Source organism: Ictidomys tridecemlineatus, chromosome 15 (assembly GCF_052094955.1).
Source record: "Ictidomys tridecemlineatus isolate mIctTri1 chromosome 15, mIctTri1.hap1, whole genome shotgun sequence".
Taxonomy (NCBI): domain Eukaryota; kingdom Metazoa; phylum Chordata; class Mammalia; order Rodentia; family Sciuridae; genus Ictidomys; species Ictidomys tridecemlineatus.
In genome coordinates this window covers 15,429,001-15,456,737 of record NC_135491.1, presented here as the reverse complement: position 1 = coordinate 15,456,737, position 27,737 = coordinate 15,429,001, and the positions used below count along the sequence as shown (strand labels likewise).

At 50.4% G+C, this 27,737-nt stretch overlaps 1 protein-coding gene across 8 annotated transcripts in view; it reads left to right on the top strand.

The window, feature by feature from the left end:
* Sipa1l3 (signal induced proliferation associated 1 like 3) overlaps positions 1-27,737 on the top strand; it is a 227,942-nt gene that overhangs the window by 166,119 nt on the left and 34,086 nt on the right. For 7 of the 8 annotated variants that reach the window (XR_013430795.1, XM_040279412.2, XM_040279411.2 and 4 more), the window contains exons 10-15: positions 1,265-1,539; positions 9,509-9,760; positions 10,828-10,965; positions 18,518-18,645; positions 24,728-24,846; positions 26,413-26,840. Coding sequence is in view for 7 of the 8 variants with exons in the window: in XM_040279412.2 (XP_040135346.1) it covers positions 1,265-1,539; positions 9,509-9,760; positions 10,828-10,965; positions 18,518-18,645; positions 24,728-24,846; positions 26,413-26,840 (1,340 nt within the window). In the remaining variant the exon portion in view is untranslated. The remainder of the gene's footprint in view (positions 1-1,264; positions 1,540-9,508; positions 9,761-10,827; positions 10,966-18,517; positions 18,646-24,727; positions 24,847-26,412; positions 26,841-27,737) is intronic. The other variant, XM_078032142.1, reaches the window with a different exon arrangement.

Below are 27,737 nucleotides of genomic sequence, written 5' to 3'. Positions count from 1 at the left end.
AATAATATGATCAATGAAATTTTTTTTAAAAAAGAATGTGATCAATTTGGATTGCAAGAAATATTTGTGTCTGGACGTGTATTAAAAAAAATGAATGTACAGAGTATTTTGTGACATAGAATGATCTCAAGTGGTAGTTAGCAGGGTGTGAAAGCCAGCACTCTAATACCTGCATTAAATAGCATGATCTCTAGCCAGGCAGTGGCTTCTCACGGGAAATCTGAACCATTACCTGTTCACTTTCCATAATGTAATTTTAGGAGAGGGCAGGCTGATCTTGATAGAATTTGCTTAATAGCGGTAGCTTCTGAAGTTCATCTTTTTGTATTCCAAGAAAAGGAGGGAGCTGTTAATGGTGCACAGAGGGCCTCGGGCTCTGTTCAGCAGGGTCTCCTGTCTGACCTTCACAGGTGTCATGGGGAATCTCGACTCAATCGAAACAGAGAGTGATTGGAGGTGAGACCCTGTGTGGTCTGGTGATAATCACAAAGTAGAAGAATATGATGTGAGCACCCGAGCTAGAAAAGGTCCCCATGTGGCAGGTCTGTTGCTTCTCCCACTTCGGGTAGGATCTTTGCATCAGTCAGGATGTGACACTAGTGGCTTTAAAGAACAAAGGGCTGGGGCTGGGGCTGTAGCTCAGTGGTAAAGCATCTGCCTGGCATGTGTGAGGCACTGGGTTCCATCCTCAGCACCACATAAAAATAAAGATATTGTGTGTCCATCTACAACTAAAAAAATATTTTAAAAAAAGAACAAAGGTTTATTTCTTGCTCATACTACATGTCCATCCTGGATTTGGCTGGGGGCTCTGCTCCACATTATTCCCATACTGGGACCCCACCTCCCAGAGAGCCACTACCCTCTAGAATCTTACTGGTCTCTGTTGCAGAGGCAAAGGACCTGTTCAGGGGCTCACACTGAGGGAAAAAAGCCCCACCCCAAGCACATGTCCATTCTACCCACAGCTTACCCACCTGACCACAGTGGCCAAAAGATACAGTCTCACCACACTGGAAGGAGAGAGGTGGGGACATTGGCGAACACAGCAAAACACTGCTCTGTCCATGAGGTGATAAGGCACAGAGTAGCACATCCACATCTCCTTCCAGAAACCAGGCACTGGGTGGGAGGATGCTTACCTGGCTCAGTTGATGCTCACCCTCCTGGTGCCCTGGTGACACCTGGGATGGTAGACTGGCCTTTCATCTCAAAGGGGAAATAACTCAAACTGTTAAGACTCAGTCCTGCCTGTTGCCCACAGGTGATGACCAACGGCTGGGAGACGGTGGACATGACCCTGCGGCGGAATGGGCTTGGGCAACTGGGCTTCCATGTGAAGTACGATGGGACAGTGGCCGAGGTGGAGGACTATGGGTTTGCCTGGCAGGCTGGCCTCCGGCAAGGCAGCCGGCTAGTAGAGATCTGCAAGGTGGCTGTGGTCACACTGACCCACGACCAGATGATTGACCTGCTGCGCACCTCTGTCACCGTGAAGGTTGTCATCATCCCACCTTTTGAGGATGGCACGCCCCGAAGGTAAGGGCGGCTCCCAGAGGACTAACCCAAGGCCCAGGCTTTGGTAGAGAGGAGTAGACAAGTCCTGACTTCAGGAAGTAATAATGATGCTGGGTGGAAGTGAATGCTTGTGTGCCCATTATTAGTGTAAATTCTTTGTTTTATTCATATGTAATCTCTGGAGCAGCCCCAGGAAGTCGATGCATTTAATTAATTAAATTAATTAATTGCATTTTCTGGGTGAAGCACACAGTGTGAAAAGCAGCTTGCCCGAGGGCACACTATACTTCATTCATTTGTTCAGCACTTGTTTATTGAGCCCCTACTATGTGCAAGCTCTATTCACAGTACCCAGGATGCAGTGGTGGACACAGTAAAGCGCTCACTCCCTTGGATTCAGTGTTCTTTGGGGAAAGGCAGGCAATAAAGAAGTAGATGTGTGGGCTGGGGTTGTAGCTCAGTGTAGAGCGCTTACCTAGCATGTGTGAGGCACTGGGTTTAATCCTTAGCACCATATATAAATAAATAAAATAAAGGTCTATCAACAACTAAAAAAAATTTTTTTTAAAAGTAGAAGTGTGATACAGGATGGGTAGCAACCAGTTTTAAGAAAGAAAATGGTCAACAGAAGGGCTACAGTATGACAGGATAGCTGTTTGTGGTGGGCAGAGAAGGCTGAGATAGGCTCCATGACCTAGGCAGCCATCGAATGGATTCCTGAATACTAACCAGGGCAGACTCCCTGTTGTATGCATGGTGTGGCACATACCTGGAGCATGGGGAGGAGCAGGTGGCTGGAGCAGAGTGAGCCAGGGCAAGAGCTGGGAGAAAAGGACAGGTGACAGGGCAGATTGTGTGGGGTTCATGGCCTCTGGACCCCCTTAGGTTTTATTCTCGGTTCAGTGGGAAGTCAGAGGAGGGTTTTGTTTCTTTGATATGTTCTGTTTTGCAGAGCTGGAATTAAACCAGGGATGCTTTCACGCTGAGCCATATCCCCAGGCCTTAGTTTTGTATTTTGAGACAGGGTCTTGCTAAGTTGCTCAGTGTCTTGCTAATTTGCCCAGGCTGGCCTCAAACTTGCCTCAGCCTCCTGAGTCACTGGGATTATGGGCGTGCACCTACTGGATTGAACCAAGGCTTTGCACATGCTAGGCAAGCACTCAAGCACTAAGCTATATCCCCAGCTCTCTTTTTCTTTTTTTTTTTTTTTTTTCCTTTTTTGGTACTGGGATTGAACTCAGGGGCACTCAACAATGGAGCCACATCCCCAGCCCTGTTTCATATTTTATTTAGAGACAGGGTTTCACTGAGTTTCCTAGCACTTCGCCATTGCTGAGGCTGGCTTTGAACTCATGATCCTCCTGCCTCAGCCTGCCGACCACTGGGATTACAGGCGAGCGCCACTGCGCTCGGCCCTAACCCTCATTTTTAAAATGTAGTAAAGGTGTACAGTGGGCCCTCTGCATCTGCTAGTTCCATGTTGGTAGATTCAACAAAATGCAGATCAAAATTTTGTCAGAGAGAAGAGGGGATTTAAATCTGTACTAAACACACAGGGACTATTTTTTCTTATCATTTTTCCATAAGCAATATAGTATGACAACTGTTTATGTAGTATTTGCCTTGTATTAGGTATTATAAGTAATCTAAAGATGATTTAAAGTGCAGAAGTCAGGGCTGGGGTTGTAATTAATTCAGCATGCCCAAAGCCCTAGGTTTAATTCCTAATGTGCACACGTGCGCACACTCGCACATACATGCACACAAACCACATTGTGTGTGTGTGTGTGTGTGTAGAGAGAGATTAGATGCAAATACTATGCCATTTTACATAAAGAACTTGAGGATGCTCAGATTTTGGTATCCCAGAGGGATCCTGGAACCAGTCTCCAACAGAGACTCAGGGATGACTGTACTAAGCCCCCAGTTTGAACACTCATTAATGTGTGGTCAGTTTTTTGATTGTTTTTATAATCTTTACATACTTTCCCCTGCCCCACCCCCACCTTATATTTTCTAAAACAGTCCAAACCTTGGAATGTATTTTTGCACAATAAGGATCTTTTTAATTACTAAGAAGTTAAAGAGTAATTGCTTAATATCAGCTATCCAATATTTGTTAATTTTCCCTATTGTCATAAATATATAGTTTTATATAAATATTTTTATATGTTGATGGACCTTTCTTTTATTCATGTATTTATATGTGGTGCTGAGAATCGAACCCAGTGCCTCACACATGCTAGGCAAGCGCTCTGCCACTGAGCCACAGCCTCAGCCCAGATATGTTTTTTTAAGTTGTTTTATTGATCAGGATCTTCCTGTTGCACTTGGTTGATGTCTCTCTTAAGGTTCTTTTCTGTAAGCGTCCCTTTTCTGTTTATTTATTTTTGTTTTTTTTTCTTCAAAGTTTGTATTGGGAAGAAACAAAGTCATTTGTCCTCGTAGTTTCCCACTTCTAGGATTTAGCTGGTTACCTCTCTGTGGTGCCCTTTAACTTGTCCCTTTAGCACAGGTGTTTTCTGCAAACTAGAGTTCCAGACAGGGGCACAATCAGGTTTGGGTTGAAAGCCTCTCAGCCGCCATGCTTCCTCAGTGTGTCTCCACCAAAAGGCATTTGCAAGTCTTTTTTTTTTTTTTTTTTTAGAGAGAGTGAGGGGGGGGGAGAGAGAGAGAGAGAGTGAGGGAGAGAGAGAGAGAATTTTTTTTTAATATTTATTTCTTAGTTCTCGGCGGACACAACATTTTTGTTGGTATGTGGTGCTGAGGATCGAACCCGGCGCGCTACCGCCTGAGCCACATTCCCAGCCCATTTGCAAGTCTTTATCCTTCAGAGAGTGACCTGTGGGTTCCTTCATCCCCCAGCCCTCCATCTCATGGCGCAGCAGCCCTTTGTGGTCACTGCCTAGATCCAATACTTCAATTCATGTCACAGAGGAACAGTATCTCAATTCTGTCATCCTTCCTCATTGATCAGCTGGCACTCTCCTAAAAAGAACTTTCCATCAGGAAGCATTTGGTTAGTGTAATTTGTACAGGGAAGGCGGGATAAATGCAGTTTTCAGAATGATGAGTTGGTACCCTAGCAACCTCCAGAGGTGACCGACAAGAGAGAGAAAATGAATGGCACTGTGTTCTGAGCTCTGGGAACACAGTGGCCACCCAAGACAGTCGAAGCATTGGTCCTTGTGGAGCTAATGAGTGAGTCAGAATAGACCAACAACAAATAAATAAGATAATTTTAAATAGCAAAAGAAAAGGTGGGCTCTGCAATGAGAATGCTTGGTTTGAATCCCAGCTCTTCCCTTTTTATTATTTTTGTATTTATTTTTTGCAGAGCTAGGGATGGAACCCAGGGCCTCGCAAACATGCAGTACAAACGCTCTACTACTGAGCCGCATCCCCAGCTCTCTTCCTCTTATTACCTGTGACCCCTGGGCAAATGGCTTCACCTCCTTGTACCACCTTGTTCATTCATAAAACTGGGAACATAGTAGATCCTTCCCACCAAGGTAGTTGGAAAGCAGGAAGACCCATGAAGCTCCTAGGACAGCACTTGGTCCCTAGGAGGCACTCTGGAGACACTGGCTGTGAGATTCTGGGCCTGAGGAAGAAGAAGGGCACAGGAGCTGACAGAGGGGCAGCCCAGGGGGAGAACCAAGGCTCTCAGCCTATTGACAGACCAGTGGAGGGCCTGCATGGCCCAGCAGACTGAGCCAAAAGGGGAACATGAGGTGAGGTGACACTGAGTGCTGTGTTCACACTTAACCTCGGTGGGCTCCCACCAGGACTGATGGGATTCCCACTTTACAGAGGAAATCAAGGCCCAGAGTGGCCAAGTCACTTTTGCAGAGTACACAGCTAGTAAGTAGTGAATTAAAACTCGCATCCTAGTTCACCAGTACTCTCTGGACTCTAAAAGCCATCTAGAGCTCGGGCATGAAAGTCAAGTTCTCAACCTCTAAGTCCACCTGTGAACATGTGCTGGGAAACAGGGCAGGCCCTCAGCCTGACACCAAGGGCACAGCCACCTCTGCCCATACCCTGGGTCCCTCAGCCTCAGGTTCCCATCACACCCCAGGCATACCCCGCCCCTACCCTCTTCCCATGCCCTTTTCCACCTCTGCACAGAGCCGAGGCTCACCTCTCATTTTTGTTTGCTTGGTACTAGGGATTGAACTCGGAGATCTTTGCCACTGAGCTCTATCCCCAACCCTTTTTACTTTATTTTTAAATATATTTTTAGTTGTAGATGGACACACAGTATCTTTATGTATTTTTATGTGGTGCTGAGGATCAAACCAAGTGCCTCACACATGTGAGGCAAGAGCTTTACCACTGAGCTACAGCCCCAGCCCCCTTTTTACTTTAAATTGCTGAGGCTGGCTTGAACTTGCAGTCCTCCTGCTTCAGGCTCCTGAGCCGCTGGGATATGTGCCATCTCACCCATTGTCAGCTCTCCTATCCCACCCTTCCTCTAGGTGGCCAAGTCTAGATGAGATCACCCTGTAGGCAAGTTCCTTGGCAGTCCTTCATGCTCCCCGGGCAAGGACAAGACCCCTCTTCCTCACTCTGCACACACGCACTTCTGTGCACACTGTTGTCAGCTCACCTGTAACTGGCTCTCCAAAGTTTAAGGAACATGAGAGAGGCTGTGGGACATGCAGGAAGGGACAGACAGAAGTGAAAGCAGAAGTCTGCATCCTCTGGCTTTGGGAGACAGGGAGCATGCAGCCAGACTAGATCTTCCCCCTGATGCCTTCAGAGGTAGCCAGCAGGGGGATGGGATCTCCCGTTTGCAGGGCTGGTGTGATTTGGGCCTGGGCAGTTTTTGTTGTTCTTCAAACACAGAGGAGGCCAGCTGACCTCATTTGCAAAGCTGGTGACCTCAGCTCCCCAACCTTCCAGCCTCCTGCAATCCTGGCTTCTGGCTCAAATGTCACAGTAAGCACATGCAGGATGGGCAGAGGTGTACTTACTGCCACCAGCCAGACGGTATGGCATGCCATGAGACCCCATGCTCCTTAGATGAGGGACCTTGTGCATGCTAAGCAACTGCTCTGCCACCAAGTTTCATCCCCAGCCCAAGACTGGGAGTTTATGAGTGAGCCCCTGTTTCTGGGCCACACAGCTTGGGAGAGTGGGCAGATTCCTGAGCCGCATAGGACTGAAGGTGTGGCTCAGTGGTAGAGCACTTGCCTTGCACATGTGAGGCACAGGGTTCAATCCTCAGCACCACATAAATAAATAAATAAATAGAGCTGGGGTTGTAGCCAGTGATAAAGCACTCATGAGTTCAGTCCCCAGTAACGCCCCCTACACATACACACACACACACACAAAAGTATAGTATCCCTTTCTTTTTACTTCTTGTCTGAATAGGATATTTCTGAAAGAATACTTAAGGAACTGGGATCAGTGGTGCCTCGGTTAGTGAAACTAAGGGACAGGGATGCCCTTTTATACCATCTTAATCTCTTAAAAACAGTTCAGAAGCTACAGTGGTGAAGTGGGTCTCAGCATCTTTACTACACAGCTCAGTAACCTGCAGGATCCCAGGCCCTGCCTTGAGGGAGATTCTCACCCAGGCAATCTGAGATGGAGCCCAGGAATCTGTATTCTTAACTGAACACTAAAAGTGATATAGATGCTGAGTTTTCGGATTACTGGGGAAAGCTAGAGAGGAGTGTTCTCCAGTGCCCATGGTGGGCATGGCTGGGCTTTGGAGAAGAAATGGGAGACTTCAGTCTTTGAGTTTATAGGAAGAACAGATTGACAGGGCACAGAATAATCTGGAGAAAGTGCTGGCCTCAGCTCTTGTTTATTACACACTTGGCATGTGCCTGACCCTGTGCTAATGCTCATAAAATCACAGATTAAGAAACTAAAGCTCAGAGAAGGAGCTGCCTCTTCCAGAGCCACTCAGTGGGTAGCCAGGCGCTGTAGCCCATGAGCCTTGCTCTCCACCACTGTGTGCTTCTTTCAAACTGAAAGGTCATTACCAGAGGCTCTTTTTAAAAATATTTTAAAGATATTTTCTAGTTGTAGATGGATGCAATATCTTTATTTCGTTTATTCATTTTTATGTGGTGCTGAGGGTTGAACCCAGGGCCTCACAAAGTGTGAGGCAAGCGCTCGCCACTGAGCCCCAGCCCCAGCCCCAGCCCCAGCCCCACCAGAGGCTCTTGACCAAAGATGAAGTTGTCGATAATGGGAGGAGAAATCAGAGACCCAAGAAATCTACCCACTGGCCCCCAAACCACTCTGTAGTGGGTCAGTGTGCATGATGGTGAAAGGGGCTTTGGAGTCAATTTAATATATTAAATCCAATTTCTACCTCTTGCTGACTTAGTGACCTGGACAGGTTACTGAATTTCTCTGTGCCTTGATTTATGTAATTGAAATGTGACCCACCAATCAGAACTCTGTTCTTCACTAGAACCAGCCCCAGTGAAGCAAAAAGGAATCTTTGCCAATAAGTGCACCTGATGAGATTAGGAGGTAGCCAGGATGAGGCATGGCTGTCCAGGGCCTCTGATGCCCTTGTCAGGAGTCTCTATCACCCTTCTCCTTTTCTGTGTCGTTTTTATTCTCAGGCAGACTTCTGCCTCGTGGGGACACAGCTCTACACTAGAACTGTGCTGTCCCCCAGCTCAGCAGCCCCAACAGAAGTAGATCCCCCGCCCCCAGTCACTCCAGGAATAGCTCCACGGTGATCTCATTGCTCTGACTGGCGCTGTTTAGGGCACATGACAATCCTGTGCTAATCATTGTGTTCAGGGAGAGAGACGTTTCTGATTGGCCAGGCCTGGGTCACATGCTCATACCTGGAGCCAGGAAGTGGGGTGCACCCCACCTGGAGCACACAGCTGTTACCAGGAGAAGCAGGTGTAAAAGCCGGGCAGGCAGGAGCAGCAGGTGTGCACCGCCTGGGGAGGATGGCACCTTCCTTCACCTCTGTGGGCCTGGCCTGTCTACAGGCCCTGCCAGACATTTGCGTTGTCATTGTTCCCTGCCTGGTAAGGCACTGACACCTACAGGTCCACAGAGACAGCCTGGAGGAACTGCTCTGTCAACTCTGACCACAATGACACCAAGGGCCTCAGCCTCTTGGGCCCAGTGGCTAGAGCATATCCTCAGGTCACCTTTAAACGATTCCTTAGCAGCCATGTCCGGGGTCACAGCCTGAGTCACCGGGGCTACCAGATCTTTTGCTGAGTGACTAACGATTCCCTGAGCTCCAGAGAACCCTCAGAGGATGGGCCGATAGGGGCAGGAGGGCTTCTAGGCCAAGCGCTCCCCAGCTCAGCTCTCACAGTTGCCAGGAGGTGGATTTCCCGAGCACGGCCCTCAGGCGCACGGCCCCTCCCGTGCTGTGCTGCAGCATGGTGCAGGGTGCCACCAGCCCTCCGTCTCCCCGCCTCAAGCCAGGATCACTGCTGCGCGTGCCAGCCCTGGTCTGGGGGGATTCACAGGCCGCTCCGCATCTATTTCAAGGTTCTGGGTTTTGTAGCTCTTTATTTTTTATTTTTTTTTTAACCACCCTGCAAAGTAGGTCACCTGCTTCTCCTCCAGCAGCCTTTGAGATTCTTTGGAACAAGGCAGAGACTGTCCTTTGATTCCGAGGGCATCCGCCTTTCCCACCCGGAGTACTGCTAGGGGGGGGCCAAGCCAGCATGCAGAGGTCACTGGCTGACTGGAGGCCTGGGCCAGAGAGAAGGGAGTGGCAGGGAAACTGAGAGAGGGAGGAGGAGGGGACAGGGGATGAGGTAGACAGGTGGCAGGCGCTGGAGCCCCTGTCCTGCGACTCTGAGCTGGTAAGTTTCAGACCCTAACTTGAAGGCCACTGCTTGGCCTTTAAAATAGGCCACCATGGTTCAGATTTAACCAGGACAACCTGGTCCCGTGTAAGTGAGACAGCTGGTCCCTCCCAGGCAGCAGGCACGCGTGCTGGTGGGCCGGGCCTGAGTAATGGAGCTGTTCTTCCCAGGGGCTGGCCAGAGACCTATGACATGAACACCTCGGAGCCCAAGACTGAACCGGAAAGCAGCACCCCTGGGGGCCGGCCCCCCTACCGCAGCAACGCTCCCTGGCAGTGGAGTGGCCCTGCATCCCACAACTCTCTACCAGCCTCCAAATGGACAGCCCCGGCCACCCCTGGCCACGCCCAGTCCCTGAGCCGGCTCCCGAAACAGACATCTATGGTACCTTTCCGAGAATCCCAACCACTGCACAGCAAGAGGTAAGGATCCCTGAAGGCCACCCTTCAGTCCTGCCTTCACCTGCCAGACCTGAACTTCCTCTTCTCGCTCTCCTTTCCGCGTCCTCCATTTCATTTTCCCCTCAGTCTTTCTACCTTCTTTCTTACCCTTTAGTCTCGTACTAAAACTGTTTTCTTTTAAGTGAAGGGGCCCAAAATTCAAAATGCAGGACAATGGCTTTTTGAGTGACGCAGGGGAGTAGAAAGGGGAGGAGCCACAGGTGGGTGCCACTGCCTCCCCCTAGTCCTTGAGTTGGGTGGGAGCTTCAGGGAGTTTGTTTGATGGTGACGTTTGGATTACTCTTTTGAATATATCATACATTAAAATATAAAAAAGGCTGGAGATGTTGCTTAGTGGTTGAGTGTGAGGCCCTGTGTTCAATCCCCAGCATCATAAAAAGAAAGAAATATTTAGCTAGCCGCTATGGTGCATGCCTGTAAACACAGCACCTCAGGAGGCTGAGGCAGGAGGGTCTCAAGTTCAAGACCAGCCTAAGGAATTTAGCAAGACCCTCAGCAAATTGGCAGCACTCTATCTCAAAAAATAAAAGAGCCTAGCCAGGCATGGCGATGCCCGTCTGTAATCCTCACAACTCAAGAAACTGAGGCAGGAGGATCACAAGCTCAAAGCCAGCCTCAGCAACTAGCGAGACCTTGTCTCTAAATAAAATTTTTTAAGAAGGGCTGGGGTTTGTGGCTCAGTGGCTGAATGCCCCTGAGTTCATTCCCCAGTACCTAAAAGGGCTAGAAATGTAGTTCATTTGAAAAGCACCCTGGGTTCAGTCCTCACTACCAAAAAAAGAAGGAATACAGCTTGTCCCAGGAAAGGGTCAAGAACTATCCTCAGTGGCCTCAACTGCAGAAGCTGAGAGTGGGGACCATAGAATCAGTAAGAGGGGGGCCCAGGGGTCAGGGCTTCCCACTGCCCTTTATTCAGCGGATTGCAGCTGGGGTGCAGTTGAGCCTGAGGGAGAGGCCTGTCTGTCTGCCTCTTGAGGGGTACCCTCCCCGTCACCCCTGCCTTCTCCATCTCTCCCCTCTCATTCCAGGCCTGTCAGCTTCCCAGAAACCCCTTACACAGCATCACCAGCAGGGGCCGACAGAGTCCCTCCCTACCGACAGCCTTCTGGGAGTTTCTCCACCCCCGGCTCAGCCACCTACGCGAGGTACAAGCCTTCCCCAGAAAGGTCAGAGTCTCTTCATGCTTCTCAAATTAAGGAATCTGTTGAAAGCTGGGGAGCCTTCTTCTCTGGGAAATGTACCCTCTACACTTTTATTTGCCATTTTATGGAGTTTCTGGATTCCTGGAGGTCTTCAGAAGTCCCATCAGGGGGTTGTCTTTGTCCACTTTAAAATTTAGGGTTGGGCATGGCTCTGTTGGGTGGGGCTCTCCATTGGCTTTCTTTGCAGCAGGATTTGGGGTGCCATTTTTTTGACACATGTATTGCTTGAACAAGACCATCCTCCATCACCTTCCACCTAACTCCTTAGCCCCTACCCCTAAGACTATCCGCATTATCTAGTCCCCTCCCTTGGAACCATTCTCAACCTGGGAGCCTGAGAGATCTTCCCAAACCTTTCTCCATGGCTCCCCAGTACTGTCCCTGCGTCCCATCTACTAATCAAACCCTGATCCAGCTCCAACTAAACTTGTTCCCAACCACCATCACCTCCAGTGCCCTAGGCTTATCCTCCCCAGGGCTGTGTGTCAGGGGCAACCCCACCAATTGCCTTTCCTCAGGCCAGGACTGTGGGCCTCCTCCTGGATGCCCCCCCTCCTCCGCCCCTCACTGTGGTCCGCCTGCTGGGCCTGCAGAGTCTCCATCCCTGTGCCCTCCTCCTTTCCCTGCTGCCTCTGTGGGCCTCCAGCCTTTGTGTCCGTTCCTCTGGTCCACCCTGCACTCAGTACCTGAGAGCTCTTTCTGTATCTGGGCATGGGTGCCCCCTGTCTGGACCCTCCCACAACTTCCCAACACAGCCACAGGCCCCTCATTGTGATCAACCAAGGCCTCTGGCACCTTGCAAGTCAAGTGCAGTGCCCCCCACCAGCCTCACCGGCCACTTGCAGGTTCCTAGGATCTAGGTGGGCTGTCTGCCTTCAGAGCACTCGCTTGTGTCCTGTCCTCAGCCTGGAAGTCCTTCACATTTCCCTCCCACCTAGCCTGCTTCCAGCTTGAGCTCCACTGCGCCCTGGAAAGCTTCCCCGAGCCTCCCCAGCATGGAGGAGGTGCTGCCCTGGGTTCCTCCGCTCCTGCTCCTGGGGAGCTTACTGAACGTGGCCTTGAGCAAGTTAAGAGTACGTGTGTGCACGCGTATGTGTATGCACACACGTGGGGGCGGCAGCGGGCTCAGCATCTAGGAGTGTGCCAGTCTCTCCTTGTGTTCTCACCACAGAGCACAGGGACTGACATGTGACTGTCTGTGGTACATAGTTGATGAAAGGACAGTGTGGGCGGGTTTGTTTAAACAAAACCATCTGCTTTCAGTCCAGGACCAGTCCACCAGCCAGAGGTTCTCAGTCTTCAGTCACCTCCCTAAGGACTAGTTAAGTACAGATGACTGGGCCTCACCCCGAGTGTCGGCCTCTCTGAGCTAAAAGGTCCACAGTAGAGCACATTGTACCGATGGTGCTCGCCCAGGAACTGGGTGCTCCGGAGCTGCCATGCTATGCCATCATTAGATTCTGAGCCTCTGTTGCAAAATTGGAGCAATATACCCACTGTTTCACCTTCCAGTGGCCACCATTCAGCTGTCATTCAGCATGGGCCCAAGAGCCTTCTCTGTATCTGGTGCCAGGAGAAATGTTCAAGCTGCTTGGTTCCAGGTCCGGTGGGCTTCCTGCTGATGGTGGTGGAGAGAAGGTCTTACAGAGCATTTCCACAAAGAAGGAGGAAGCACAGCCCAGGGCCTGAGGTCCAAGTGGGCTGCCTGGAGGAGGGGGCATTTGAACAGAACTTGGGGAGATTAGTAGGAGTTGGCCACAGAGAGGAGGAACAAGGTAATTCTAGATGGAACAAGGCCACAGAGTCCGAAGGATGGCATGAAATGCAGGAGGAACCAGGAAGAATCTGGTCCATATAAGATGTGTCCTGCAAGGACCCCTGGGCCACAGCAAGGTCTCAGCCTAGACTTGGCAGTTGGCATGAAGCCAATAATGATGTAGGTGGCAGAGTTACTGAGGACCATTAGGAGCGTTTCCCCCCCAAAGTGTTGGTGTTCCCCTCTGTAGTATTTTTTCAACTCTTCATTTGGAAATAATTGTCTCCTAATGGATTCCTTGTTGTGCCAAGTTGTGTCCCACGACATGGATGTACCACAGTTGAGCTACTCGCCCACTGGAAGACATTCGAGTGGTCTCTGGGTGTGGGCTATTACGGATATTCATGCTGTGAACATGTACGTTCAGGCATATAAGTTTCTGTGCAAAAATAAATTTTCATTTCTCTGGGATAAGTGCCCAGGAGTACAATTGCTTGCCATCTGGTAAGTCCATTTTACATTCCCACCAGCAGTGGATGAAGGATCCAGTTTCTCCGCATTCTCGCTACCATTTGGTGTTGTCACTATTTTTCATTTTAGCTATTCTGATGGGCATGTAGTGATATCTCCTTGTGGTTTCAATTTGCATTTCTCTGATGGCTTACGGTGTTGAGCAGCTTTTCATGTGCTGATTTGCCAACTGCATATTCTCCTCAGTGAAATGTCTGTGTATGTCTTTTGCCATATTCTAATTGGAGTCCATGCTTTGCAGTGTTTGAGAGACTTTTATATGTTCTAGAAGTCCTTTGTCAGACACATGATTTACAAGTATTTTCTCCCATTCTTAAGTTTCCTTTTCACCTTCTTTATGGGGTTCTTTGCAGAACGAAACTAAAATTTTGATGCAGTCCAAATTATCATTCTTGTTTTTTGGTTTTTTTTAAATCATGTTTTTGGTGTTGTTTGAGAACCCTATCTAGTCCTGGATCCTGAAGATCCCTCCCTTCCCCGCCGCTTTTATTCCCTAGAAGTCTTAGGTTTGACATTTAAGTCCTTAATCCTTTTTCTCTCAGCTTTTGTCTATCTAGACAAGAGGTTGAACTTGAGGTTCCTTTTTTCATTTTCTCCAGCACCATTTATTGGAAAGGCTGTCCCTCTTCTACGGCATTGCTTTTGCTCCTCAAAACAAAAATTAGGTGGGCTTGGTGACACACACTGGTAATCACAGTAGCTCAGAGGCTGAGGCAGGAGGTTCAAGTTCAAAGGCAGCCTCAGCAACTTAGAGAAGCCCTCAGCAATTAGTGAGACCTTGTCTCAAAATAAAACATTAAAAAGGGGGGGGAAGGCTGAGGATGTGACTTGGTGTTAAGCACCCCAAATTCAATCCCTGGTATCCCCAAAAATTAATAATGGGAGCATGATTAATTGGGCATATTTGGGTGGATCTGTTACTAGGTTCTCTAATTTGTCCCATCAAATCTGTATGCATGATCTCAGTGAGTCCTCTGAGCAACTCCATGAGCTAGTTGTTTCATTATCCCCATTTTAAAGAGGATAAACTGAGGGCTGGAGCTGGAGCTCAGGGGTAGAGCACTTGCCTTGTATGCATGAGGCCCCAAGTTTGATCTTCAGCACCACATAAAAATAAATAAATAAGGGCTGAGGCTGGGGCTTAGTGGTAGAGCCCTCACCTAGCATGCTTTGAGGCACTGGGTTCGATCCTCAGCACCACATAAAAATAACTAAGTGAAATAAAGGTATTGTGTCCAACTACAACCAAAAAATAAATATTTATTTATTTAGTTAGTTAGTTATCGGCAGATACAACATCTTTGTTGTTATGTGGTGCTGAGGATCGAACCCAGGCCGCACGCATGCCAGGCGAGCGCGCTACCGCTTGAGCCACATCCCCAGCCCTAAAAAATAAATATTTAAAAAATTAAATAATTAAAAATAAATAAACTTTCAAATAAGTAAGTAAAAATAAAGATATGTGTCCTTCTTCAACTAAAAAATTTTAAAAAGAGAGAAACTGAGGCTCAGTGAGGTGAATTAACATGGCTATGGTCACTATGCCAGGAAGCAGAGTCTGTGACTGTGGCCTGACCCTGACCTCAGAGCTATCCTGCCTTCCCACGGACTCAGCTCCTCCAACTCAAGGCGACATGCGCAGTTCCCTCTGGAGCCCTAGTCCACAGAAACCCTCACAGGGCTGTGAGTTTGCATTTCAGGCTCTCTGGCATTAGCAAGTGGGAAAATATCCCTTTTTCTCCAGAATCCAGCTCCTCTCAGCCCACCCCTCTCTTCTAATGCTCAAGAGTCTGCCCTCTGCAACTTAAATCTCAGAATTTTCTATCTCTGGGCTGGGGTTGTAGTTCAGTGGCAGAACACTTGCCTGGCAAGTGAGGGGCACTGGGTTTGATCCTCAGCACCACATAAAAATAAATAATAAAGATATTGTGTCCATCTATAACTTAAAAAAAATTTTTTTTAATTACTGACTGTCAACAGCTTAGTTGGCAGACACAGAATGTTCTAGCACGCCTCATGCCCTAAACCCCCAGAACTACCTCTCACAGTCAGTCACCAGCCTGCAGTAAAAGGCCCAAGAGCAGGTCAGAGCTTCTCTAGTAGCCTTGGCCTTAGCTTCTTCCCTCTCCCTATTGCACAGTTGTCTCATGATATCCTGAGTCCATGTGATCTAATCAGACATGCCAGCCCAGCCAGGGATATTTGTCCCCAATGAGGACCCTCTGTTATATCCAGCACCCAGAAAATTGCCCAGCACGTAGGAAGTACTCCACAAGGCTTGCTACTGTCAGCACTGAGGAAGGGCCCATGTTGGCAGCTGGAGTAGAGCCTGGTGCTGCAGTCCTTGCTCCCGGAAGTTTGCCACTTGTGTGCAGGATGAGCCCTCAGGTGCCCTAGAGGGTCTTTTTTTTTTTTTTTTTTTTCTGTTTTCCTCAGCCAACTCCATAAAGAATAGTACATCCCTTAGGAGGCACTTGACCATAAGTGACTCAACCTAACTCAAGAAGACATGAAGTGGGAGGTGCAGTGGCACACCTCTGTAACCCAGCAACAGGAGGATCACAAGTTCAAGGCCAGTCTCAATGATTTAGCGAGACTCTGTCTCAAAATCAAAAGGGCGAGGGATGTAGCTCAGTGGTAGATTGCTCCTGGCTTCAGTCCCTAGTATAGTTAAAAAGAAAAAGAAGGCATGAGGTGGGGATTTATCATCTCCCACACTCAGGGATGTCTTCAACTATCTGGCTTTACTCATAGCCCCAAGTAAAACCAGTGCGCTGCAAAAGGAGAGGGAAGAACTACTTTTTGTTTTTAAGAATGAAGAAACTGCTGGGCACAGTAGCACATTTGTAATCCCAATGACTCTGGGAGGCTGAGGCAGGAGGGTCGGGAGTTCAAAGCCAGCCCCAGCAACTTAGCGAGACCCTGTCTCAAAATTTAAAAGTTTTAGAAAGGGCTGGGGATGTGGCTCAATGGTTAAGTGCCCCTAGGTTCATTCTGTAGTACCAAAAACATAAGAAGAAGAAGAAGGAATTAAGTCACTTATCCACCCTGGAAGATTGCTTTGGACCCCAATGATTGCCTTTTAAGTTGTCAGGATTTACTCAAGTCATATGACACAGGACTGGTGCCAGAGCAAAATCTGCTCCATCAACAGGGACAAAGAAGGCAATGATTGTTGGGGTGGCTGCTAACAGTGACTACTTCATCTGTCTACCCTTTTACCCAACCATCCTGTAATTTGATGAGGGTAGATTGACAGAGGAGGCCAGAGCCCTCTGCTCTGGTGAAGCTCATGTTCACATTCACACTTATTTGGTACTTTGCTCTGAGGCTCACTTGGGCACCCCCAGCTCAACCTCCCCAGAGTTGGCACTTCCGGCAGAAGCCTGGAGATGCCCAAAACTGTAGTGAGTAAGTCTCTCATCAAAACTCCAAATCTTTCATCTTCCAAGAAAAGATAGAGTAATTCCTCTAAAATATCTCAGATGAGATGGAAGACAGCCATTCCCTCTCCTCTTCTTTCAGGGACGTTTGCCCAGAGCTGCATGTGCATGGGGAGATGGGCAGATGCCTGGATTTCAGTCAGTTTGTACTTTTGGGCACCCAGTTTGACAGTCATAGCAATGGCCCCAAGTGGGACATTCAGTTCCAGTGAGTGGTCAACATAGGTCCATCCGTTTGACGGGGATAATAGAAAGTCTTATAATAAGAGAATGGCACTTGATACAGTACAGATTGTCTTGCTTGAGGACAGTAGCTGAGAGGTGAATTGGCATTGTGTCCAGCTGAGGTGGTCTATCAGGATTAGGCTTAGTTGCATGACATGGAAAGCAGTGATTCAGTGGAGAGTTTCTTTCTTTCTCCCATGTTGTCAGGGATCCAGCTCCTCCTTGATGCATCGCTGTCCTTGGCCTGATGCCTCCTAGCCCACAGTACTCAAGCTGTGGCCTTCAGGGCATGACGAGGCAGAGGCACCCAGAGGTCACCTCTGAGGGGTTTTCTGGCTGGAAGCCACATACAGCTCTTTTACTTTGGAGGCAAGGAGGAGGGCACCAGGGATTGAACTCAGGGGCACTCGACCACTGAGCCCCACCCCCAGCCCCAGCTCTTTTCCTTTTAACTCATTGGCCAATGCTGCAAGGGAGCCTGGGAAGTGTAGTCTGTTGGTCAATCACTTCACTGTCCAAATACTGCTGGGCTCCTCTCTCCAGGAAAGACGGCACAGAGCAGGTCCTGGGGAGCAGCCCAGCCTGGGCCGCTCATGCTTTCCCCTCTTCTCTGGCTCGTGAGAGCCTCTGCCAATGTTTCCCCTTGTACTCGGAATTCGATATTGACTTTTTGGGAAAACGATAAATGTGTCAACACTTCTGTCTCCAGCAGCAGTGGAGACACATTTACTAGGCTGTGGCCAACTGTGGAGGCAGCCAGGGAAGAAAAGGTCACCTCAGAGCCAGAGCCACCTTTGTAAAATCCCTTGAATTCCCAAAACTGGGCCCTTAGATGTTCATGAAGGACAGGAAGAATTAGGTTTGTGTTTTGACTCTGTCTGTCTTTCAGGTGGTGGTAGAGGTCAAAATCTAGTTGGGGGAAGAGAGGTTAATGTGTTTTTTCTTGGCAGGGCAGTGGAATTTCCAGAAATTCCAGTGCCCCCTCTGAAGCAGCCCTCTGCTGTCCTGGGGGAGTTAAGCCTGGCAGTTAGAGTGTGATCTTTGCAGAGAAGCCCTGACTTTGAGCTGGCAGGTGACCCTGGAGAAGTCGCTTACCTACCCTGTTGGACCTGAGTTTATCACCTCTCCTCCCAGACACATCCTCCCATGTTGAAGTCACGGGTGCAAAGGGCCAGGTGGGGGAATCGCACCATCAGCGTTATCAGTGGAAGTTCCCAGGGACACCTCCACCCCAGGGCTCATGGTCCTGAGTGGCAGGCGCTGGCAAAGCCGGATAGTTCACCCCATTCACAGCCAAGAAGGAGCTCAAGGACAGGGCACTGCCCCCACGTCTCTGCACACTCCTTCCTCAGGAGCCCGCCATGCCCTGTGCTCCCTGTACAGTACGGCCGCCTCCCTGACAGGGTTCCAGGCAAATGTCTTCCTGAGCCTGCAGCCTGGCCAGCAGCTTCTCGCCTCAGGCCACACAGAGCCTCTGGGTGTAGAACACACTGTGAGCAAGACTCAGGACAATAAAGTTCTGTCCTTCACCCTGTGCTCTTGTCCCTGTCCTCCCCTGCAGATACGCAGCCGCCCCACACCCATTGCTGTCTTTCGATCCCCACTTCAGCCACGACGGGATGTCCAGCGGCGACTCCTCCTCAGGCGGCCTGACCAGCCAGGAGAGCACCATGGAGCGCCAGAAGCCAGGTAGGGCCTCCCCGGCCAGCCATTCCTGCCCCTCCTCATCCAGAAAGTCCTCTTACCTACATTTCAACAGGTGACCCCCGCTCCCTGTCAGTAATGAATGAAGCACACAAAAAGCTATAAGAACCATAGGAAAGGCAGAGGGGTCACCGGGAGCAGCTGAACCATGATCCTTATGCAGCCAGATAGGGTGTCAGGGGTGGTCTCACAAGAGCTGGAGGAGGGACATGTAACATGGACATGATGGCAGCGGGAAGGATAGCTGAAGGGGATTGGCAGGGTTGTTCCAAGGGGAGCAGAGCCCACTGCATCCTGTGACTCCCCTTTATGAAACCCTGCCAGGCTGCTTTTCAAGTTTGATGGACATGTAACATGTGCTGAGGAAAGAGCCCAAATCACGAGCATGCAGTTGATGGCATAAAACAGAGTGAACACATCCAGGGCAAAAAACAACATGGCCAGCCTCCCAAGGCCCCACATCCTCTGGGTCACCCACAGAGACCACCCCGATCTGCCTCTCTCGGCCTAAGTTCATTTTGCCTGGTTTTTTATTTCATAGAATATACAGTCAGTCTATATATTTTGTGCATATGCATCTGGCTTCTGTTGCTTAATGTCGTATTTGTGAGAGCCACCGAGAGCCTGTATAGCAGTGCAAATTCTGAGTAGTGTTCTACTGTCTGAATGAACCATAATTTATTGCTCCATTTTTGTGTTGATGGATATTTGGGTTGTTTCTAGTTCGGAGCTGCTTAGAGGAGTGCCACTGGGAATGTTACTGCACCTGGCTTTTGATGAATGGATGCTCATTTTTCTGGCAGAAAATGCTCCTTTTTCTTCTAGGTCATATATAAGAAACTGCCCACCAGGCATGGTGGCACATGCCTTATAATCCCAGCAACTTGGGAGGCTGAGATAGAAGGATCACGATTTTGAGGCCAGCCTCAGCAATTTAGCAAGGCTCTAAGCAACTCAGTGAGACACTGTCTCAAAATAAAAAATAAAAAGGACTGGGGAGGTGGCTCAGTGGTAAAGTGCCCCTGGGTTCAATCCCTAGTACTTACGTACATACATATTTTAACTAAGTTTTTAATTTTTTTTTTATTTCATTTCAGCCATTTGAGTGGGCATGTTGTGCCATCACGTTGTGCCTTGTTTTCAGACAGGTTCTTTTTGCTGTGTTACCCAATCCAGCCTCCTAAATAACTGGGATTAAGAGGAGTATGCCACCATGTCCCTGTCACATTGTGTTTTCAATTTGTATTTTCTGATGACTGATGCGATTGAGCATCTTCCCAAATGTTTATTCTCATATAATAAATTGTACTACTTAGTTGAATATTTCAAACATATTCTCATGTAACAAACTTGTAGTCCCTTTGAAGTCTGAGGACCTCCAGATGAACGGTGAGATGAGTTCAAAAGGAAGGGGAAAAAGATGAAGTGTTGGAGAGCTCTGACCTCATAGGGGGCGGAGGGGGAGATGTCCTCCTGGAGGACGTTTGAGGATTCCAGGCAGCTGTGAGGGGTGACGTGGCCCCTCCCCAGCCTCTCCCCAGCCTCTCCCCAGCTCCTCAGGCACCCTAGGGTATAGGAGAGGTTGCATGCCCAAGGAGGAGGACCCTGGAGAGCTCCTCACACCCCAGGCCAGGGTTCTTTTAAAGCAGGGTCAATGGGTGAACCCCAGGCAAGCAGACCCACCTGTCCCTAGCATTCCCCTGCTGCCTTGGGGCCTGCAGAGGCGGTCGCCCTCCTCCAGTCCCCCTCCTCTGCAACTGATCCTGCCTGCAGGTCTGGGATCTTGGTCCCACAACAGACAGATTTGGATCTTTTTCCTTTATCCTCACTCAGTTCAGAAAAAGAAGTGTTGCTTGGCTGTTTCATTGCACCAGAGTGTAAGATGGGGAGGGAATGTTTCTAGCATCCATCATAGGCCCCAGATGGGTGTTAGAGAACTCACTGTTGTTCTCCCCCATCCTCCATTTTGTCCCCTAGAGCTTGATTACCTTCTCGCTTCCTTGGGACTTTGTTATAAGTTGACTAACACCTTCCCTGCCACCATCCTGTGTGCACAGGCGCACACACACACACAAATTAGAGAATCTGTGTTCAGAAATCATGAGGAAGTCTGTTCTGGAATGTATCCTGGAGCCAAAGAAAAGGAAGTTCAGTGGGGCGCAAGAGATGGAGAGGACCAGGCACCATCACAGACAGGCGCTCGCCAGCCCTGGTGCACTGAGCAGCCATAACCAGCAGCCAGGCTTTGTGTGGTTGTCATGTGCCAGGCGGTGTCCCGGGCACTACATACCTTCCTAGTGAGTCACCACAGGCACACAGTGGGCATGTGACTGCCCTGCGTAGAGATGAGAGAGGTGGCCAAGCACAGAAAGGTTGCTGCTGCTGCTGCTGCTGGTGAGCAGCACAGTGGGAATATGAACTAGGTCTGTTGGTTCCAGGCTCCTCAGACACCACCCCAATCCACCCCAGTGTGGACCTGCCACCATCTTCCAGGCCTGAGAACACCCAGGTTGGGACGGCATCCCCGTGCTCATCAGCGGCCACAAATTCATGCCTGGCCATCCTGTTATCTGTCCTTCATGTCAAAGATGGGACAGGAGAGCCAGGCCAATCCAAAGGGCCCAGTGAAGGGCCAAGGCCCAGGATCAGGGCCTGCTAAGGGCAGAGGCAGGGCCAAGAAGACACTGGACAGCCAGGATGGGAAGGACCCGGCCCTTCACCCTTTTGTTCCTTCCCGATGTTGCTGATATGACCAGCCTGGGTGTTGGGAGCAGCAGGAGACTAGTGGGCACACTCCCTGCCTTCTTGGGACTAATGTCGAGAGGTGGACCATACCCAGGGGACAGTGATGACAGAGTAATACCAGTAGAAACTACCAGTGTCCAGAAGGATGGACGGTTTAGGGGAACCACTGAGCAAATCACATCCAGTGGAGGCTGCAAGAATGCAAAGATGTTACCTAGGGCGAGAACGTTCTAGGGAAAGGGAACAGCCCGTCCAGGACCTGAGACAGCATTGAAGCTTGTGTGCAAGGATCAGGGAGGAGGCCTCCTCTGGCCGGAGAGGTGGTGGAGTCAAGGTCAAGGGAGGAGGACGCTATAGGTCTGGTGAGGCCTTGCCCTTCACCCAGGATGGATGGGAGCCACAGATTCAGTCTTCGGAGCAGAGGAGAGATGGGACTTGAAGCTCTTCACAAAGTCCCAGGGTCCCTCTGGCTGTGGCTTTCTGCCAGGTAGGAGACATGGTGGGGCAGAGCCAGGGAGAGGTGGGAGAGTCTGGTGTGGTGTTTTGAAGGTGGAGCTGAGTAGATTTCCCGATGCCTGGGTGCGGGTGAGGCAGGCATCAAGGGTGACACAGGGATCTGAGCCTTAGCAGCTAAAAGGATGGAGCAGCCATTGAGCAGCAGGAGAGACTGAGAGGTGGGGGTGTGGGAACGGTGGCCATGAGGTACCCAGCAGCTACTTAGATGTGAGGCGCCTGCAGTCCAGAGGAGGTCCAAGCCAGCCAGAGACAGTGTGGGGTTGTCAACTGAGAGCAGAGTGTCTCAGGCTGGTGTGAATGCCTCGGCCTTGACTCTGTGGACATGTGGCTCCCCTGCATGAACTGGCCACCTCCCAGGGTATCCAGACATATCCTGGGTATGTAGGACACCCCAAAAGACAAACTGCAGACAAGAGAAGGGAAAGAAGCCAGCCCCACTTCTTCCTCATATCCGTGGTCCTGAGCAAAAGCCACACAGGCGGCAGCACACGGAGCGGGCCCAGGCTGCAGCAGCCAGCTGTTCTGCAGGCCCTGAGCATCCTGCCTGGCCCCCAGTCACCCCTTCCTCCACAAGAGGGTGGCTCGAGCGCCCAGCGCTGCGTTGCGGGCAGCAGAGGTGTGGCGGTGAGCTCGGGCTCCCAGAGGCATGGCACCAAGGTTTTGAGCATGGCTCATGACTCGTCCCTCTCAGCTTCAATCACATCCTACGGGTCTCTCCTTCCAGGGCAGTTCAGGGGTCCAGCGAGATCATGCCTTCAGCGGGGGCAGCCCATGGTTAGGAGAAAACGGACTCCTGCTTCTCAAGCCCTTCCCCTCCCGTCACTGCCAGTGTTGTCACTGGTGCGGAGTCCCAGGAGGGCGCCAGGCCTGAGCACAGGCTCTAACACCAGACTGACCCCAGCTGCTCTTGCCTGTCCCTTTTGTTGTCACCTTGGATCAATTACTTGACCTCTCTGAGTCTTGATGTTCTGTTGGAGAGGGTACTGAGAGCCACCTCACGGGAGTGTTGGGACACTGAGCGAGATGAAGCATGCGCAGCACCTAGAGTCCTGCCTGACACAGAACACTGCTCAACAATATGATCACAATTATGTTGAACACAGTCAGGAATAAGTGTGGACTTTGGGGTTAGACCTCTGGGTTCAAAGCATGCAGTTGTACTAGATGTTAACTACATGCCCTTCATTGATGTTGGTCAGATTTTTAAGTCCCAAGTTTTCAGTTCTGTATAGGACAATGGGACATAGTGGACTTGGAGACAGAGACTCAGTTCAGGCCGGCTGCTTAGCCTTGGGAGCTGGACCAGTGTGCACCATCACAGCCTCAAACCTGCTTCCCGTTTGAACCAGCAGTTCCACTGAGAGAACTCAGTCCTGGGCACAATCTCACACTCACTCCAAGTTGCAAATAGAGGAGAGGCCACTGCAACAGCAAAATTAAGATAAGCTAAATACCAGGGGCTGGGGTTGTGGTTCAGCGGTAGAGCGCTCACCTAGCACGTGCAAGGTCTGGAGTTCGCTCCTCTGCACCACATAAGAATAAATAAATAAAATAACAGCCTTGTGTCCAACTACAAATAAAAAATATATAGCTTTAAATCTATTTTTTAAAAATTAATTAAATAAATAAATATCAGGCTGGGCTTGAGGCTCAGTGGTAGAGCATTTGCCTCACATGTGTGAGGCACTGGGTTCGGTTCTCAGCACTACATAAAAATAAATAAAAAATAAAGGTCCATCAACAGCTAAAAAATAATTTTTAAAAAAAGATAAGCTAAATATCCATCAGTAGACACTGGTTAATAATTGATACAGATTCCCTTGATGGAACACTGCGCAGCTATTAAAAATGCAGCAGCTTCACATTCAGTTGCATTGATGAATTGTGAAGCTGTGAAATGAAAAGCAAGTGTGGAGACGTCATCAGTGAAAATCAAATTTTAGGACATTGTTTATTATGATCGCTTGTTTGTTTTAAATGCCTGTACATTTAACCAACAAAGGATTGTTACCTTTTACTTGTGAAAAACTACCAATAAGGTAAAATACAAAATCATAGAAAAATGTGGAAAGTTCAGGGTGTAGTGGCTCCCACCGTAATCCCAGCTACGCAGGGGCTGAGGCAGGAGGATCACAAGTTCGAGGCCAGCCTGGGCAATTTAGCAATTTCCCTTTATTAAAATAAAATTTAAAGAAGGGCTGGGGAATGTATAGCTAGGAAGTGGTCAAACACTTGTTTAGCTGCATAAGGCCCTGAGCTCAACCCCCATCGCTACATAAAGAGGAAAAATGGGGGAAGGAGCTGGCACAGTGACACACACCTGTAAACCCAGCTACTCTGGGGGCTGAGGCAGGAGGATCTCAAGTTTGAGGCCAGCCTCAACAACTGAATAAGACCCTGTCTCAGAATAAAATAAAAAGGGTTGGGTGTGGGACTGGGTGGTAAGGGGCCTCTGGATTCAATCCCTAGTACCACACAAAAGATAAGATAGGTAAATGGATGGACAGAGCGCTGGAAGGATGGATGCTAGATAGTGAAAGGAGATGAACAGGTAATTTACAAAAGAGAAAATCCCGTGGCCAGTAGGTATAAAAGCGTGCTGGACTTCATTGGGGATGATTTGATGGTGGTTGTTTGGCTTTGATGATTCCCACCCTCAGGTAATTTATACCCCAGGTGTAACTTGATGGGCCAGGTGAGCAGACAGGCTGGCAAAGCGGGGGCCACCCAGCCATATTCAGGGCCAACTCTTCAGGCCCTGTCAGTGTCCCTCCTAACCACTGGTGTTTCTCCTGTTTTTTTGCAGAGCCTCTGTGGCATGTGCCAGCCCAGGCCCGGCTGTCAGCCATGGCTGGAAGCAGCATGAACAAGCACAGCTCTCGGCAGGATGCAGCAGGCAAAGATTCCCCCAACAGGCATTCCAAAGTGAGTCTGGCCCCGCCCAGCCCCGCCCTGGGCACAGGCCGCTGGGGACTGGGCAGCTTCCCTGGCCCGTGAAGTGAACACCTCTAGAGCACATCCTCCACCTCACCACCTTCCCCCAGCAGAGGGCTAAACTTCTGGTCTGGAGTTAGAGCTCTTGAGCCTCAGTATCCTCCTTATTGAACCAATCCTGGTAGATGAACTGCCACCCCTGAGGCTCCGTGACCCCATGGGACAGTGCAGTGCAGGTATTCAGGGAGCAGCTCCAAGGGTGATAGGACCCAGGCGCCTTCCCTCATGGGGCCTTACTGTCACCCCACCTCCCGAGCACCTCCACCTCTCTGCTGGGTCCCTGTGTTATTGCAGTGGGGGGTGGAAGGAAAGGGGCTCATGGGGGAGGTGTTGAGGCCAGGCCTGGAAATGGCGTGAACCACTCTCAGTTACAGTGTCACTGTACAGTGACAGGACTCTGCCACTGCAGGGGAGACTGGGAGTGCAGCCTGTGGTCAGGAGACGGGCTAATGTGGAGGAGCTCCTGGCAGTCTCTCTGCCTCTGTTAATTCAGTAGGCATTTGAGCATTCAGACCACAGTGACAAAGAGGACAGGTGAGCTCCCATCAGGAAGTGGACATCCCGGTGCAGGCAGTAAGCAGTGAGCCAAGGAACAGAGACGTTTTATACCACTAATGGATCCTCGCTGTGGAAGAGAAACAAAGCACCGTTAAGGAAAAAACCACAAACCCTGCTGCTTTAGGGTCAGCAATGCCCTTTGAGGTGATCTTTAAGCCCAGAACCTTGAAAAAGGTCAGGGATGACCCCTGAAAATAACCAAGGGAAGAGCACTCGAGCAAATGCAAAGGCCCTGGGGTAGGACTGCGCCTGACATGAGAAGAGCAATGTGGCCAACCCTCAGTGACCAAGAACAGAGGCCAGTTAGAGACCAGACCTGAAGACCTGACCTGTGGCCTATAGTGAGGACCCTAGCGTATCCCCAGAGTGAGATGGGACCACAAATAATTCTGAGCAAGGAAGGATACCGTGTAAACATGGGGGGAACAATGGTGCCGTGGGGGCTGGAGAGGTGACTGTTGAGTGGCCCAGCAGGAGGTAGTGGTGAGCAAGACCAGGGAGCTGTGGAGGAAGGAGTGAGTTTAGAAGATGGAGCGGAGTCTGGAGTCTGCTGTGGGCCTGGGCAGGAGCGTGAGCAGAGGGTGCACAGGGTGCGTCCCTGGCTCCTGGGTGGGTGGGGCCATGGAAAGGGCGGAGGAGCCTTGCTGAGAAGGGGAGGAGGCTGGAGTTTCGGGTGCCCGGGCCTGTTGTTCGCATAGCGGCCTGTTGTTCACATAAGCGTCTGCCGCTCCCGAGCCTGGCCAGGCAGGGCTGCGGACCCCACGGCTCTCACAGAGCTGGAGTGAGCTAGAGAGGAGCAGATCACAGGCCCACGCCAACTGGCCAGTAAGTGGGGAGCCAGGATTTGAAGCTCTCTGGTTTCAGGGCTCGCACTGGAATGGAGGAGGGTGGGGCCGAGGCCTCCCCGAGGCTGGGATGACACACCTCCCTGCCTTCCAGGGTGAGCCCCAGTACTCCAGCCATTCCAGCAGCAATACCCTCTCCAGCAACGCGTCCAGCAGCCACAGTGACGACCGCTGGTTCGACCCTCTGGACCCCCTGGAGCCAGAGCAAGACCCTCTCTCCAAGGGCGGCTCCAGTGACAGCGGCATTGACACCACTCTCTACACCTCCAGCCCCAGCTGCATGTCCCTGGCCAAGGTGCCACGGCCCACCAAGCCACACAAGCCCCCAGGAAGTATGGGCCTTTGTGGCGGAGGTCGTGAGGCCACCGGGAGGTCCCACCACACAGACAGGCGGCGGGAGGTCTCACCCGCCCCTGCGGTTGCTGGCCAGAGCAAGGGCTACCGACCAAAGCTGTACTCCTCGGGCTCCAGCACTCCTACAGGCCTGGCCGGGGGCAGCCGGGACCCGCCAAGGCAGCCCAGGTAAGGCCCCACCGCAGCCCGGCCCACAAGGGATCCTCACCACCTGTCACGTCCTGGGTGGGGACCCTCTCAGAAACATGCCAGGTACTTGCGCTGACACACCAGTTTGCTTACAGGGTTCAGAGACTGGTAGACCACCCCTGCTGCCCATCCATCAGCCTTTGAGGACCCGGATAGAGGGAGAGAAATCCCTGGCTATCTCTCTGACCTTATCTGTCTCTGGTTCTCTGACCCTTTATCTCTTTTTCTCCTACTGAGATCAGTGGTTTTCATGCTTTCTGGGAGTCATAGACCGCATCTGTCAGGAGTGCATTTGGCTATGACTTAAATAACACTTTAATAGTCCCCTGACCTGATGTCCAGAGAGGGCAGAGCCAGGCCAGTGCAGGGGCTCAGGGAGGCTTCAAGGACTGGTTCTCTGAAACTTCCTGCTCCACCAAATTTATCAAGCTGGCTTGACTTGCTAGCCTCAAGATGCATATGGTGCCCAGCGGTAGCAAGGGACAGAGGAGGGAGAAGGGTTGTTCCTTCTGTGCAGCTCACCCTTGGTATGGAGAAAGCAAGCACTTTCCCAGAACCCATGGTAGTTGGTGCTGTCAGGTGACATCCCAGCTACAGGGAAGTTTGGGAAAGCACACTTTGAGGAGGCACTAGGGGTGAGAACCCCAGCAGCCTGAAGTCTAAACCACGTGTACCTGGAGGTTCTGCTAAAACCAGAGTAAGTTCCCCAAAAATGCAGAGTAAGAAAATTGGTCCACTGAGTCATGGGCCCAGTCCCATCCAGGGACCCCCTCTGAGGTGTGTGCTCCAAGCAAAGATTCCTGCTGTGGTCAAATGCCCAGTGCTGGCCCCTCAGGCCACCACCTGCCTCACATTCCTCCACCAACTGACTGGAGC